Source organism: Labrus bergylta, chromosome 2 (assembly GCF_963930695.1).
Source record: "Labrus bergylta chromosome 2, fLabBer1.1, whole genome shotgun sequence".
Classification (NCBI taxonomy): Eukaryota; Metazoa; Chordata; class Actinopteri; order Labriformes; family Labridae; genus Labrus; species Labrus bergylta.
This window is the reverse complement of record NC_089196.1, coordinates 22,305,786-22,320,510: the sequence shown is the minus strand read 5'-3', so window position 1 is coordinate 22,320,510 and position 14,725 is coordinate 22,305,786. Positions and strand designations below refer to the sequence as shown.

General features: G+C 40.1%; 1 protein-coding gene across 3 annotated transcripts in view; it reads left to right on the top strand.

The window, feature by feature from the left end:
• Positions 1-34: 34 nt before the first annotated feature.
• Positions 35-14,725, top strand: part of LOC109991580 (rho guanine nucleotide exchange factor 28-like) — a 41,091-nt gene continuing 26,400 nt past the window's right edge. For 2 of the 3 annotated variants that reach the window (XM_065948993.1, XM_065948985.1), the window contains exons 1-10: positions 35-258; positions 1,275-1,318; positions 4,337-4,478; positions 5,142-5,251; positions 5,531-5,717; positions 7,989-8,172; positions 8,959-9,160; positions 9,705-9,780; positions 11,243-11,289; positions 12,714-12,786. In XM_065948993.1, coding sequence (XP_065805065.1) covers positions 1,286-1,318; positions 4,337-4,478; positions 5,142-5,251; positions 5,531-5,717; positions 7,989-8,172; positions 8,959-9,160; positions 9,705-9,780; positions 11,243-11,289; positions 12,714-12,786 — 1,054 coding nt within the window. In that variant the 5' untranslated portion in view covers positions 35-258; positions 1,275-1,285. The remainder of the gene's footprint in view (positions 259-1,274; positions 1,319-4,336; positions 4,479-5,141; positions 5,252-5,530; positions 5,718-7,988; positions 8,173-8,958; positions 9,161-9,704; positions 9,781-11,242; positions 11,290-12,713; positions 12,787-14,725) is intronic. The other variant, XM_065948989.1, reaches the window with a different exon arrangement.

Genomic DNA, 14,725 nt, shown 5'->3' with positions numbered 1-14,725 from the left:
CGGAAGACAGAAAGCATCAACACAGTCGAGAGAGGAGGATGCTGCTGCTGCTGCTGCTGTGTCAGTGGAGGCTGCAGCTCACACTGGAAACAGCAGCCTCACCGACTGAACGCCATTTCTCAACTTGTGGCTTTTACTGCGACACTTCAGTTTGCAGTTAGCAACCCGAGGATGAGTCCGAGTTAGGTGCCCGTTTCTTTCTGCGACATCCAGGCGCTCAGTCAGGTTTGTTCAGCCGGAGTTTGAGCTCCTGTGGAGGTAGGTAAATACATTCTCTGAACCATTTCTACAAGCTGTTGATTAAAAACCTAAAAAAAACATGTATTTTTTGTTGTTATAATACTGAGTGTTTGCTTATATGTCAACCCTGTTTGGGTGGCAAAATCCAAGCAGTAAGAAAAGACAGCACTCATTTATTTTGAAGTCCAATACGTCAACAGAACACTAATTGGAATAATTGATAGATAATGACATGTATTTTTAAAGCTATACTATTTTTGTATTTTTATTTCTGCATAAAAAAATGTCAATATATTGATAACCTCACATGAACAAACAATTTTCCTGTCTCTTAAAAGTAAGCGACTCATACTGCTTGTTTGTTAGTTGAAAGTGATTTGCTTTTCTCACTGTAATATGAGGTCAATTCAAATTTTGATGGTAAATGATTCAACATTCAAAGGAAAGTGCAACTGCACTGTAAAACAATGTCTTCAAAAAAACAAAAAAACAACGGTAGTGAAACGACCAAGCTGTGTAGTGTCCAGTTCAGTGGAAGGATATAGAACAGCTCTCAATCCTGCAGCAATGAAAGCAATCAATTTCCTACTTTCTTGAATTACAGTTCTTGCCTTCATATTTCCTTATGAATTATTTAGTGTAAAGTCTGTTGTTTTTTCACAAACATACTAAAGCGAACAGCCTACCCTGTTTGTGACTTACTTTGCCATAAATCTGATTGTGGTTCTATCATGCTTTGCAGTAGCTGACTAACAATACCTGAGATTTGGGCTCATATGGTGTTCTGGTGTTATCCCTTTGCACCAAAAGAGAAAGAATCATGATCATTACTCTCATACTTCAGATCAAAAGATGTTCCTGTCTCATTAGACATACTCTGCTTGGCACAGAAAAGGTCTGATAATCTCCTCAAAAACCGAGGAGCAGGCAGAATAACCAAAGAAGTACAGAGGAATGAATGTAAGTCTCCTTCTTTTTTTTTTTTTTAAACGTTGTCTCTCGTCTGTGTGTTTAATGTCCCTCCTTGCCTGTAGTTGCTGAGCCGATGGAGCTGAGCAGGAGGAAAGTGCCTCTGTATGTGAGTATGAGCTCTACAGTTTGCAGTCATATTTGAGACCAGCTTCTCCTATTAATCTCAAGACTGTGTTATCCCTCTGGAAAATCTCTGCAAATTAAGTTAGAAATCAAGGATCAGCAGCCACATTTATACCAACTGAACATCTGTACAGAGGTTTTGTACTCATGACCAAACAATTATGTTTAATGAAACTGAATCAGCTGTGTGTCTGTATCTGAAGGGATTTAATTGTTTTCTTTTTTTGGATCAGTACAGAGGATGTAATTGAATCATTTGTGCAGCAAAGTTGTATGTTTTTTTTTCTAAATATGATGTCAGATTCAGCGCAAGGGTCAGTGAGGGCGCCGCGATGTAAGGAGAATAATGCTTTCGATCAAACATCATTGGTGTTTGAATGACCCAATTCACAGTTTTAATGACGGATTATTTGAGCACTGAATCATAGTTTCTTGGCAAAAATAACCTTATTCATCAGCCTGGCATTTGTGTGTATAAGTAGTAAATCAGTAACTGTGTGATTCATTCACCGTGATGTTTTGTAGTTGTATTTTACACGCTCAGAGGTGGAAAGATTTGCAAACAGTTTGATTTGTGATGTCTCTGGTCGTGTTGAACCTTTGAATGGAGCTGTTGTTCGTGAGGTTAAGCTGAAGTCAAACAGGGTGGGACTGCCGTCAAGTATGTTTTTATTAGTTTCAGTTTGGGATCAAATGAGATCAAAAGGGAACTGCTTTGCTCACAGTCAATAACTTCAATTGAATCCTTTCTGATTTGACATGTTTTTTAATCCTGTTTTCCCATCCACTCGAGGTTACTGAAAGGTTACCAAACTTTGAATGCGGACACTTGCCTTTTCATGTAATGATTAAACACCTATGCCCCAGCTTTGTACTTGTTTTCTACACAAGCCAACAAATAGATGGAATTATTTGTTTATGCAACGTTCATATACGCTTAAGCAGACTTAGTAAAATGCTAACATCAGTTTCCCAAAATGCAAATAGTTAAAAAGCTAGCATAATAACGTGTTCAACATAACATGTTTATCATCTTAGCCTGTTAGCATGCTAAATTGTGCTAATGGCAATGTGATTTGTAGGTATTTGTCCCATAATCAAATATTGGAAATATTAGGTTGTATTTCAAACTGCTTGTGGTGTGGGAATAAAACTAAAGGGATCACCAGTTTTTAATATGAATCCTTAAGGAGGCATAAATGTCTGTGCCAACTTTCCATTAGCTGTTGAGATATTTTCCCCTAAAGCAAAGATGTTTTCCAGCCAGAGTGCAGCGTACGACACAGCGTATCCAGTCATGTCAGAATAACTGCGTTTGTTTTTTAAAAGACGGTTCTGGTCCATTATCCTCTGCCAGGGAATTTCTCGTTTGTCATGTCCAGTATTTTTTTTTTTTTTTGAAGTGTCCACACAGCGTCACGAGTGATTAACATCTGGTCAGGTGAGGGGTTTTAATGAGGGCTCAGGAAAATCTGTGTGTAAACCTGATGTTCTCTCTGTCAAAGAGCTAAAGGATAGAGAAGTGAAAGGTGGGATTAGGTGAGACGGAGAGACATGGAGGAAGGATTACTGACATTGTTTCTATCTGAGAAAGTGAGAGTAAAGCCTCTCTGTTTTAAAGCGTGAGAAATCAGGTCAGCGCTTGAGGTGATGCAAGGCTAATAGATAGACTCTCATGAGTAAAAGAAAAAGATGGAGAAAATACTTCAAAATCAACCCACATTTTTACACCATTACACACTCTGTGATGCCTTGGCTTTTTTTTTTTTTTTTTCCCGCTTCCGCCTGTCTCCTCTGCTCCTGCCTCAGTCAGTCATTTGATACGTTGCCCAGAATAACCCATATACAGTGTGTGTTGAACTCAGTCTAGTCTATTGAGGCCACTGTAGCTGGACAAATTGATATATTTTACAAAAGATCTCTTCCCCTGCAACTGTTAGATGTTGGCGGAAAGCAGCCACTCTAAAAAGAAGCCAATTGACCCTGAAATATGTTTCTTTCCTTTTTTGAGGCAGTGAAACTAAATAGATGTTACATTTTTAATATTTAAACTGTAAAATATCTGCAATCCCGCTCAGTTGCGGTTGCATTAATAATGTAAAAAAATGTTGTTTTTTTAAAATCTCATGCCATCCTTACATTATCATTTCCAAAGCAAAACAAACATAAAAGCCTCTCATAACCCTGTTAGCTGGTTCACATAGTAAATGATTTTGTTCGAGACCAACACTGAGGGACACTGAAATTACAGCTTAGTTTAGCACAAACATGAGCGCTCTAGTTTCTTAGTATCCGCTCAATGTTTTTATAGGTTACTGTTTACCATGTCTCCTTGACCGGGTGACAAGAAATCAGTGTTGTATTAACAGCTCATGCTTCTGTCCTCAAATGGCCCGAAAAATAATTTAATAGTTAATCAAATCATATTTTAAGCTATTGTTAAATAATATACCTTCTTCTTGTATGGTCTCTTTATGTACTAAAGTAATATAGGATGATCTGCTGCGCTTACTAAAAATCCAGTTGTGTTTCAGCTCTAGATGAGATATGAGATACATCTCTGACCTAGAATTGAAAGAGCTTAGCCATGGCCTCTTCACTGAAGATTTACTGTCTGGTGAGGCGGATGCATAACATGCTCGTCACACCCACATCAGAAATGCACAGAGTTTTATAAAAGCTGCCCATCAGTCTGTCAGTGTGACTCCTCTGCCTCAGATCAGAGGTCTACAGCATTCTGCTCTGTTGGGCTCAGGGCAGGTCTCTGCAGTAGACACTAAGACATTCCTGTTTTTATTGAGGGGGCAATGCTTTAATTTGACCTCAGAAGGAATGCTGTCAAGGGATTTGGTAGACTTTACAGAAAGGTAGAGCTCTCTATCAGAATAGAGTCTTACTCAGAATATGAGTCCGTATCTTTATAAAAAGGGATATTTTTCGCTCTCTGGTCTTTTCCTTTCTTATTTTCTCTTTCAACCTCCCTCACCCTTCTTTATTTCAGGGCCAGGCAAAGGTATTTGCCCTGCTGGAGGGCTTAGACTCGATGCCAGAGGATACAGAGGTCTATGTTGTTTTGGAAGGATCCATGCTGGTTCATGTCACTCGGGCTCAGAGTGATGTCATGCTTTGCTTTATAGTGCCTGGTAAGTGCATATGTGTGTCTGTTATATGAATGTGTTCAAGTAGTTTCTTTATTTTCCCATCCATGCACATCCTGACAACCCCAGGTTTTCCATTCCTGTATGTGATAAACTCAGGAACTGTTAATCACTGTTTGAATCTAAACACACACGCACATATACATAGACTGTCTGTGCAAGTGGTCTGGAAGGATGCAGAATCTTATCAGCTTCCTCTCAGGAGGGAAACAGCTCCATAAACATTGTGTCAACATTACTGAGCCTCTGTGTAGGTTGAAACAGACAGCAGACAGCCCTGCAGGTTTGTTCACTGTCTAAGATAGCTGGAGTATTAAAACCTTGTATCTTTCTCCATGAAATAATGGAAAAAAATAAACCTTTTGTGACCATATTGTTGAACATCTAATAAGAAGCACTGGGTTTTAACCATACATGTGAGTTTGTATCGTGTATAACCCTAAGAACTGTGTATTAGTTTAAAATCTTTTTCTCTATTTATCAAAGAGGCGTTTAGATTGATATCTTTTCAGAGAGGATACTTTTACTTCAGTAGGTGCATCAGAAAGCAGCAGCAGGCAGTATCTTTGTTAAATGGGTATTTTATCTTTATATAGCAGCACTGTTGAATGTCTGTTTGGTGTAAATCTCTCTTGTGTCCTGTTTTAGGACATAACCTGGCTGAGATGGTTTCTGTCCAGGCCTACATGTGCTCTGAAACCACACCCCTCACCTGGGTGGGAGGAGCTTCACTTGAGTACGTTCAGGATGATGCTCAGGTAGGGAAGATCCACAAATACAAACTTGCATAACATGCAAGTTCTATCATCCCTATGATGCCCCATTCTTCCCCCACTTTCATTCTGTCTCAAAAATATCCATCTTAAAATGAATAATAATTCAACTCAAGTCAAAAAACTCTCCAAACAATTTTGTTTTGTGTTGAAAAGTTAAGTCTTCTCACAAGTCACTCTTTATCCCTATTGAACTTCACCCTTTTTAACATTGCACATAAGTTATCTCAGATTTGATCTGATCTATCATCGCTTTATTCTCAGGAATTGGCAGAGCACCTGGTTATCCACGGACATTGCCTGAGCTCCACAGATCACATAGAGCTGAGCAGCCTTTTTAACCTTGGCAAGCAGAGCTCTCGCTGGGCTATTGATCGTCGAGTGGCTTTGGCCATGGCCAACCTGGATATCCCTCAGAACTGGAATGTGCTGGGAAGCCACAGTGGAGAGGGTGAGAGCAGGATTATGTTATCGGTCTGAACGGACATTTCTGTACAAACATGTTTATCAGAAGCACATTGTTTGTAATTTTTCATAATAAAACAATGTCTTTGGATACAAAATGACGAATGAGAAAGTTTGATAAATATTTAAAATGGGAGAAATCAGTTTATAGACTGACTAAATTCTTGCTGGACAACTTGTTGCCAGTGTTACACTAGGTTGGTGAGCTGTTGAACTGCTCACCTCCACCAGTCGACTTCTCCGCCATCATTCCTGTTTTCCATCCGTGCTCACTGGGCTGAAAATCGGAAGTGAGCTTGGTCACATGTGTGCTTCTGTTAAATTCATCAAAGCCAATTAAGCAGCATGTAATGCGGTTAATAGAGCTTTTCCATCTGGAAGTAGCCCGAGGCAAAGCTTAATAAATCTGAATTCAAGTGTGTGTGTGTGTGGGGGGGGGGGGGGTGTGTGTGTGTGTGTGTGTGCGTGCGTGCGTGCGTGCGTGCGTGCGTGCGTGCGTGCGTGCGTGCGTGTGTGTGTTGACCACCATGTTTGCTAGATGCCACAATCTGTTTGTGTAAGACCACCAACATAAATACAAACTAGATTTAGCGTTAATATAGTTATGGCAGTCTGTTTCATTGCAGCGGCTCCCTCTGAATGTCTGTGGTTAATTTGATAACACGGCTGCTGCTGCTGACATCACTATCTTTCTAAAGCTGTTTAGGAATCAATGATCAATCCCGAACTTTCCTCTGATGGTTACAATTTTATATCGGTGGCATTGTTATAGTCACTGAAACAAAAAAATCATTTTGTCACAACAATATGAGCCAGAATAATTTTTTTTGATACAGAATATTTGTGGACAACTAGGAGAAGAAGAGCCCGGCAAGATAATATCCGCAGATATAAGCTTATCCAGTGATTATCGGTATCGGCTATTTTTGTTGTAGATATGTGCCGATATTACTAGAATTATTCACCAGTCAAACTCATTTAATTTGAGATTCATTGTATTACACTAGCAGTTCTCTGTCACCAGCAGAATGTGCTATATGGATTAAAATAAGCTATATATCTCTTATAATATTTATCTCTGCAGATCGAACATAGATTTAAGAAAGATATCAGCCAATATATCAGTATCAGATTTTTTTCTCTCCCCAATAATCAGTATCGGCCCCAAAATTCTCATCTCGGTCGGGCACTAAGAAGACGTTGAGCCTTTTTAGATCTGTAAAGAAAAAATTATTACTAATTAATTCTTACATCATCTCAAATGTAATATACTGGTCCAGTTTGGAAGCATAAATTGCCCTGGATATAAGGGTGAAAGGCACAATCAGCATGTGTTTTTTCAACACTCTCCTTACTTTGTACGACAATAAGAACAGAAATGCAATCTTTATATAAATAAGAGAAAATAACCTACATTGTAGTGTAATTTTGAAAGATCCCGAATAAACCATCATATTGATCATGATGAGTCCACCCAAACACTTAAAAAAAAATCAGTTTCTCCTGATGTTCCAGTCATGTAATTCAAGTTATTCTGGTAATTCACTGCAGGCTTTTTCCTGCTGAAGTTGTGTATACGGTAATTGTATTTTTGTGTATTTGTAGAGTCTACGCATTGGTCTTGTGGAGCATCACTATGACTTGTTTACTAAGACCTGTTAGGTGATCTCAGTGGTTGTATATATGAGGAGTTGTGTCTACTCACTTGTTCATGTCGGATGAAGGGCGAGGGCCCGAAGCTACACATGTGGTGATAATTCCAATTCAGTGTTAATTGGAGCAGCTTCTGCTGTGAAGACTTAAGTCTATCTCTGTCTTTGGATGCTTTTTGTCCAGCACTCAGTACTCAACTTTTCGGATGATGTTTGATATTTTTGTATGATCTAAGAATTTGACCTTTAAAAAGCTGAAATGGGCTTACTTGTTGCTGGACTGTAGCTGATTTAATGCAGTCCAGTTTCCTGGATACGGGTCTAGGTCAGACTTCGTGAAGTGGCATGAATAAAAGCTTTTATTTCCTTAAAGTGGGTCAGTGGGGCAGAGAGATCCAAAGGAGGAATCAGTCATTGACATTTAGGTTAATTATCATGGAGTGGAAGGTGGTTATTGACATAAGGGGTTTGTTGTGTTTCCTCCTTTGTTTTTTGTATCACCTTCAGTCACCGGATAATTTTTTCTCGCCTCTCTGGATTCTTTTATCTCTGCAGAGTTGTACCCTTTTTTTTATTTAACACTACAATATCCCACTTATCCTCAGATCACAGTCTCAGAGAGTCTCCCCTCCACCTGGCTGTGAGGTGGGGTCTTTATCGCCTGGCAGAGCTGCTGCTTTGTCAGCCCGGGGGTCTAATGGCTGTCAGTTTGCCAAATGAAGAGGGAGTCACACCGCTGCAGCTGGCACGGGCAGCAGGCAGCACGGAGCTGCTGGAGCTGCTCACACAGTAAGATAATCAGCTCCCACAAGGAGAGATATTGAATCATTCACTGTTTTGCTGCAACATAATGCATTCAGTACAGATTGTAGAAACAAGCCAGTTTCACATACGCTGTTAGTTATCCTTTCTTTAGCTTTGACTTCTTTTTGCAAGGACACAGGGTCATAACAAGAATCACGTTTTATATTGCAGCAGAGGCAGAGTACACTCTGGACAGGTTGCTAGTCAATAACAGGTCTTAGAGCCGCCAATCAGCCCAAATCTGCATGCAATGTGGACTGCTGAGAGGAAACCGAGCAACATCAAAAACCCACTTAGCAGGAAATACTCGACACAGAAAGGCCCCTTTTTCCCAGCAGGCTCAAACCCAGAACTGCTTTTTACTAACCTCTTTACAACCATGCCTCTGAGCTATTACCCCAGATAACTTTGATTCTTTTGATATCTCAGCCAATGTACAAAATACAGGTTATAGTTCTTTTGAAGAACATGTAAAATGCTCAACAACACCAGTTAAAGCTTTAAAACTCAGGAATGTTTTGTGCTGAATTTGGATCCATAAATCTCAAAGCGCACCTTTATAGGCCCGTTTACCTGGCCTCCAAACCTAGACTGTACTTTCATCTCCTGAGTGACAGCGCTTTAAACAATTTTACGGTTTCGAAAGTCTTTCTTGTGCTTTGAAAATAAAATGTATTATCATTATAATTATCTGTTTAGTATTTTAAACTGTTTTCATTCAGAATCTAAACCGAAATGTTTGACGAGACAAACCCGCCTCTCGTTCTGCAGCCCACCCAACCCTCTCGCCACCCCACCAGCAGGTCTGTCCCAGGTTTGGGCTGACCGATCCCGCTTGCTGAGGTTCTGTCACGATACAGGAAACCTGACTCTGACCGTCCGACAAAACCTGAGGTGGAGCTCAGAGGAGAGCCGACACTCTGACATCCTGCTTCTCAGAGACCGGCTCAGAGATGAGGACTTCCTCAGAGAGGTGAGTTTGTGTTGTCGAACGCTGCAAACATTGAACCAAAACAGCAAAACTATTATTTATAATGAAATATGCAATTCAACCTGTTGTTGGTGGACCATGCTTGGCATCATACACAGTTCCTATTCATATCTTTTTCCCTAAATATACCAAGAAAATAAATGCATCCATTTGGAAGCGTGGAGGGCTGCGCTGTGGTGCCCTGCTTTGAACCCCCTGCCTGGCTGGAACCTTTCTGTCAGGAGTTTGCATTGTAGTTTGCATGTGTGGGTTCTTTCCTCTCACAGTCCAAAGACATGCTTGTAAGGATAACTGATGTCTCTAAATTGCTCGTAGGTGTGAGTATGAATGCTTGTCCGTCTCTGTATGTCAGCTCTGTAAATGACTGGGGACTAGGGTGTACTCCATTTCTCGCCCAATGATAGCTGGGATCGGCTCCAGCCCCCCTACAACCCTGAAGAGGTGTAATGGATGAATAGAAGCATGCAGTCAAAAGGAGTATTTGTATATTTCATTTCTTACTTTAGCATTACTTTTACTCTCGCAGATCAAAGCTCTCAGGAGGGAACGAGTGGAGACCATCTTTGGGAAGGAGGAACTGGTGGATGATCCTGCAGACAACGGTATCCTACCATTATTATCTGTCTGACTTTTTGGGATTTTTGAGACCCGGTTGCACCAAAACATCCAGTCTTAACTCTTCTCTTTTATGTCAGAATATAGCCTGTCTATCTTTTCTGTGGTTTATTGGGGAAAGATACTGTAGCTTGAGACTGACTACTTTATTAATAGACATTGGCTGCCCTCCTGTGGGGGTTTGAGGCAATGCAAGTCTGTGAGAAAACATTAAGGGCCTTTCTCAAACCACTCCTTACATGTGGGAGTGAGGGGAGTTTGTCCCAAAGCTTGTTGCCGTATTTATACCTTCCACCTTGACAAAAGGCCCACTCAGCTTTGGGCGTGATGCCAAAAATCATGCTGGACTGTGAGTTTTGAGAAAAGCCCAACTTAGGTTGTTGCATAGACACATCAAAGAGAATTCAAATATCTGGTTTGAAAAAATGTATCTTCGTAATTTCAGCATGCAGGCATTTTAAATTGAAATATCAGTCATTGAGTTGACATAGGTGCAAAATAGCAGAGCAACAAGCTACATGTTTCTTATTAGTGCTGGGACTGTAAGTACAAAATGTTCAAACCATTTGAGTGATTAAGGCGATTTCTCACTTTAAAAATATATTTGCTGGTTTAGCATTTTGAATTAATAATTTACGTTATTCTCTGCTTTCTTCATTGCAGATTTTAACATCTTTTGTTTTTAAGTTTTGTTTAGGCACATGTGATGTCACCTTCAGTTCATGACCGTTGAAACCTTTCTATTTGACATTTTTATGAAGGAAAGTGTATGATTTCTATGTACTTTTCTTTGTCAGTATATTTTCATAGGTTTCTACTGTATGTTGAGTAAAAAAAAAGATGTAGAAACAGAAAAGAGTTAGTTACCAGGTGAACATTGGAAGGTCACAGCTTCTTACAAGATTGCTTTCCTCTCTCTCTCTCTCTCTCTCTCTCTCTCTCTCTCTCTCTCTGTATTGCTGATGAACTGGCATCTCATTATCAGACTTGAGTGAATGTGTTTTATGGAACCATGCTGAAAAAACAGCATTGCACATTGTTTAATGTTCTCATAAAGTTAAGATCTTTAACATTTTCTCCCTTGTTTTTCACTCCTCCTCTCATGTATATCTTGTCTCCATTTTACACTCCCAGCCTATATATCTTGTGTGAGTCGCTGCCACTTCCCTCTCCTGCATTTCCTTCCTTTATGATTTTAGGTGACCCCAAACCTCATACCAAACCATGCAACACTTCCTTCTGCTTTGTTTCCTTTGATCTGGGATGCACATAGTAGTTAAATGAAAGACAGGAGATCAAGACATAAGGATTTAGAATGAAAAGTTATGAAAAAACACAAACAACAAGACTTTACTTACAATGTTGTTAAAAACTGACAAACATCTGCGCTTACCTCAGCCTCTTTTGAAGTTGAATGGCTGCATCTGAATTAGTTTTCTCTTCTTTCAGTTCTGTATTCTGCTATCAATGGAGGGATCTCTGCTGTAGAAGAAAATGTGAGTATTAAAGAGAGCTGAGGTCGAAGATATATGTAGTACTTAGAGCTTTCTGTAGACCTTTATGCATTTATATTCAACACAAATTAATGATGTGACTTTCTTGGTTCATATGCAAATGAACACAGAGTCTGATGACATTAAATATATTATATATATAAAAAAAAAAAAAAAAGATTATAAACTATTACTCAGCAGAGAGAGGGAGACCTGTGCTCGTATCCAGCAGCAGGAAAAAGATTACAGACTGAAGTGTTGAAGCCTCATGTTTTTCTACAGTTCTTTGGACTATCAGTGAAATACACAAAGTGCCCTGCAGACTTCAGTCTCTTTTTACTGTGAAAAAAACAAACAGAAAAAAAGACATTAACATTTCCACATCATGAAAAGTCGGCCTTCCTCCGCACTGCATTCTCATAAACCTGCGGGTCACATCTCCCTATCGAGTCATTCACAGCATGTGCAGACGTACTTGATGCTCTGTAAAGGAGCGATCTTACCTCAAAACGGTCACTTGAGAAGATAGTACACATCTATGCCAGAGGCCTCTTGCACTATGTAAGCCATTCATTAAAACAAACGCTTAAATATTCACGGTGAGGTGTTTGAGAACATCTGGCTGAAGGAGTGCAAAGTGCAATCATAGTTATCAGAGTGGTCCTGCGTTTGCATCCATGATGTTGAATACAAAGTACCCTGTTTTGATCAACTGTTTTGACTGTGTTGCAAAAGACTGCCAGTAGCTTTCAAGTTGGCACATTTCAATGAACTAGGAATAAAAAGTAAAATACATTTCTTCAAATGTCTAAACATCAAGTACGTTTAAGTATTTCTCATTGTGATGTGGGATTAATCAGATAGAGGGAAACAAAAATGTAAATAACTCCGTAAAATAACTTTTTAAAAACTTGCTTAAAAAAAACATGCGTGATGATATGAGTCAAATATTAGTTTGCTGTCCTTCCAGAACTCCCAAGGCTGACTTTGTTAAAAGCAGGTGTTGTCTTGGATATCCACTTTCAAATGTTTAACACATTTTTCTCCATGAACATCTGTATCAGCCATTACCAAACTGCAGGCATGGCTACACGTAGGCTCTGACTGGCCCTCAATGCTCCACATCGTTTCACTCTTATTGTTCAGGTGTTGGAGTTGGCACCTCACGCCTCACTCAAAAGCTGTCATTGTTCATGTCATGTTCAGAAGGGTGTGGTGGGGGCACATGACATCCAATAGGACCTTTTTTTTTTTTTTTTATACGATACAGATGCTCGCTAAAATTATTATCTGTTACGCAATTAGGCACTTGCCACACACTTGTGCTTTCGTACTTTAGTTTGTGGTATGTATGAGTCATACTGTGAAAGTGTCAGTGTGAAGATGTGTATGCTGTTTGGTGAAAGGTTCCCTGTTTCTTCACTCAGGACTATGAGGAGCCTCTGATGTTCTCCCTGAATGAGGAGGATGAAGAAGAGGATCCATCACAGCCTGACCCTGGTAAAGATTTTATTTTTTAAACATTCTTCAAACAAGCTTACTTTCTTTGAAGCCTGTTTTTAGGTATGGTTTTAATTTTAGAGCATGCGGTGCCTTGACTGTAGATCATGGTAAGTTCAGACTTAAAGTCATCATTGTTGTCTTAGGTGGTCTAATATAGCTTCTAATCAATTTTTAGTACAACTGCAGGATACGTTTGTTTTCTATCCTCAGCGACAGCCATCTACCATCCCCACAGACTGTAGTCTCAAACCCCCCCCCCAAAAAAAAAAGAAGACGTCTTTGGAGTCTTGTCATTCTGTGTACAGTAATCATAGCACCAAGAAGGAATCCTTTTAATACAACATCCCGGGAAGACTCCTGTAAGCCTTCCTATTAGTCATCTGATTCCTGCATGCAGTGACAGAGGATTAGAAATGAATCCTGTGAAGGTGGCTTGACTCGGATCTGCTCCTGGATGGGAAGAGGAGGCTTGCAGAGTGGGAACATCCTGCGGGTTAATAATTGGCTTGTGTAGCTGCAGAGCAGACTGATGCCTCAGCGTAAGAATGCTGTGGTTACAAGTTGAGGCTGCAGGCTTTATAACACTTGGCACCGGACATTTGCAATCTAGACTTCCTGTGGCTGATGTTTTCCATGCTATATGGTTTAGCCATTTTGTACTTGTACTGTGTGCACATGTGAATGTGTGTCAGTGTGTGTTTGTGTGTGTGTTTGTTGGCTGGTTGAGGTTGTCATATTTCTGTGGACTCTTTGAAGACTGCCTCATGTGACCTAGTTTGATCCCTTTTTTTGCGGTTCAGATGAATAACACTGGTCACTGGAATCCTGTTTTTTTTGTTTTTTGAAACCAAGTTTCCCCTCAATGTAATGTTTGATGAAACAATAGCTCTGACTGAGAATGACTCAGGATTTATATATGTTATTCTTGCAGGATTATTACAACGCTTATTTGACTCCTGAGGAATTTAAATTCCTTATTAGACATTCTTAAGCTGTCAGGCATTGCGAGTGACCGGAAGGTTTGTATATATATTTTTTACAAACAAGTGAATCACAACACAGGATTCCAGTCTGTTTTTATGGCAAGCATTATGGCAGCTTGGCTTGAGCTTATGCGTCATCAGACTGAAAGATAGACACAACTCCTGTACCCAGAGCTTCAGCAAGGGATGAGGAATTTTGAGTGTAGCTGTCATTTTCCCCCTGTCTTCTTGATGTGAGCTCTCTCCTCTCTCCAATTTCAGCTTTAGATTCATTGGTATAACTGTAAAATATAACAAAGCCATAGCACATTTTATAAAGTTTATAATTTAAGTGTAACATTTTTAATGTAAAGAAAAACCAAACAAGCCTCTCCCTGTTTTCTTCAGTCCGTCCGCCTCCCCCCCCTCTCCCCCACGTCTGACCCCCTAATGCCCCTGAAATTTAAATACCCCACCCAAAACACACACATGCCCCCAAATACCTAAACACACAAATGCACACAAACACTCATGCACCCATGTCCCCCAGGTCCCACCCTTCCAGGTCAGCATTTTAATATGAACAAACAGCAAAGGCCACTTCATCCAGAAGTTTTCTGCTCTCCACTGCTCAAGAAAGGAAGAAGGTCGATGTGTATGTGTGTGTGAGTGTGTGTTATAAGTGTTTGTCTGCACTTGTGTATTAGAGAGGGAGCATTTAGTAGGGAAGAGCGCTCTGAAAGGGGCAAGGGGTTTGGTGAAGTGAAAAAAAGGGTAGTTTGTGGCTGAATGGGGGTTGCCAGGGCTTTGCTGAATGCAGTTTTCCAGCAGCTTGTTGAGATCCCCAGAGAGAGGAGAGTGGAGGAGTGTGAGAATAGTGTGTGTGTGTCTGCATGTGTGTGTGATGTGGAGGAAAAGAGCGAGAGAGAGAGGAGGGGGGTTACCAAAGAGGGATTTATGATATGGATAGTTTG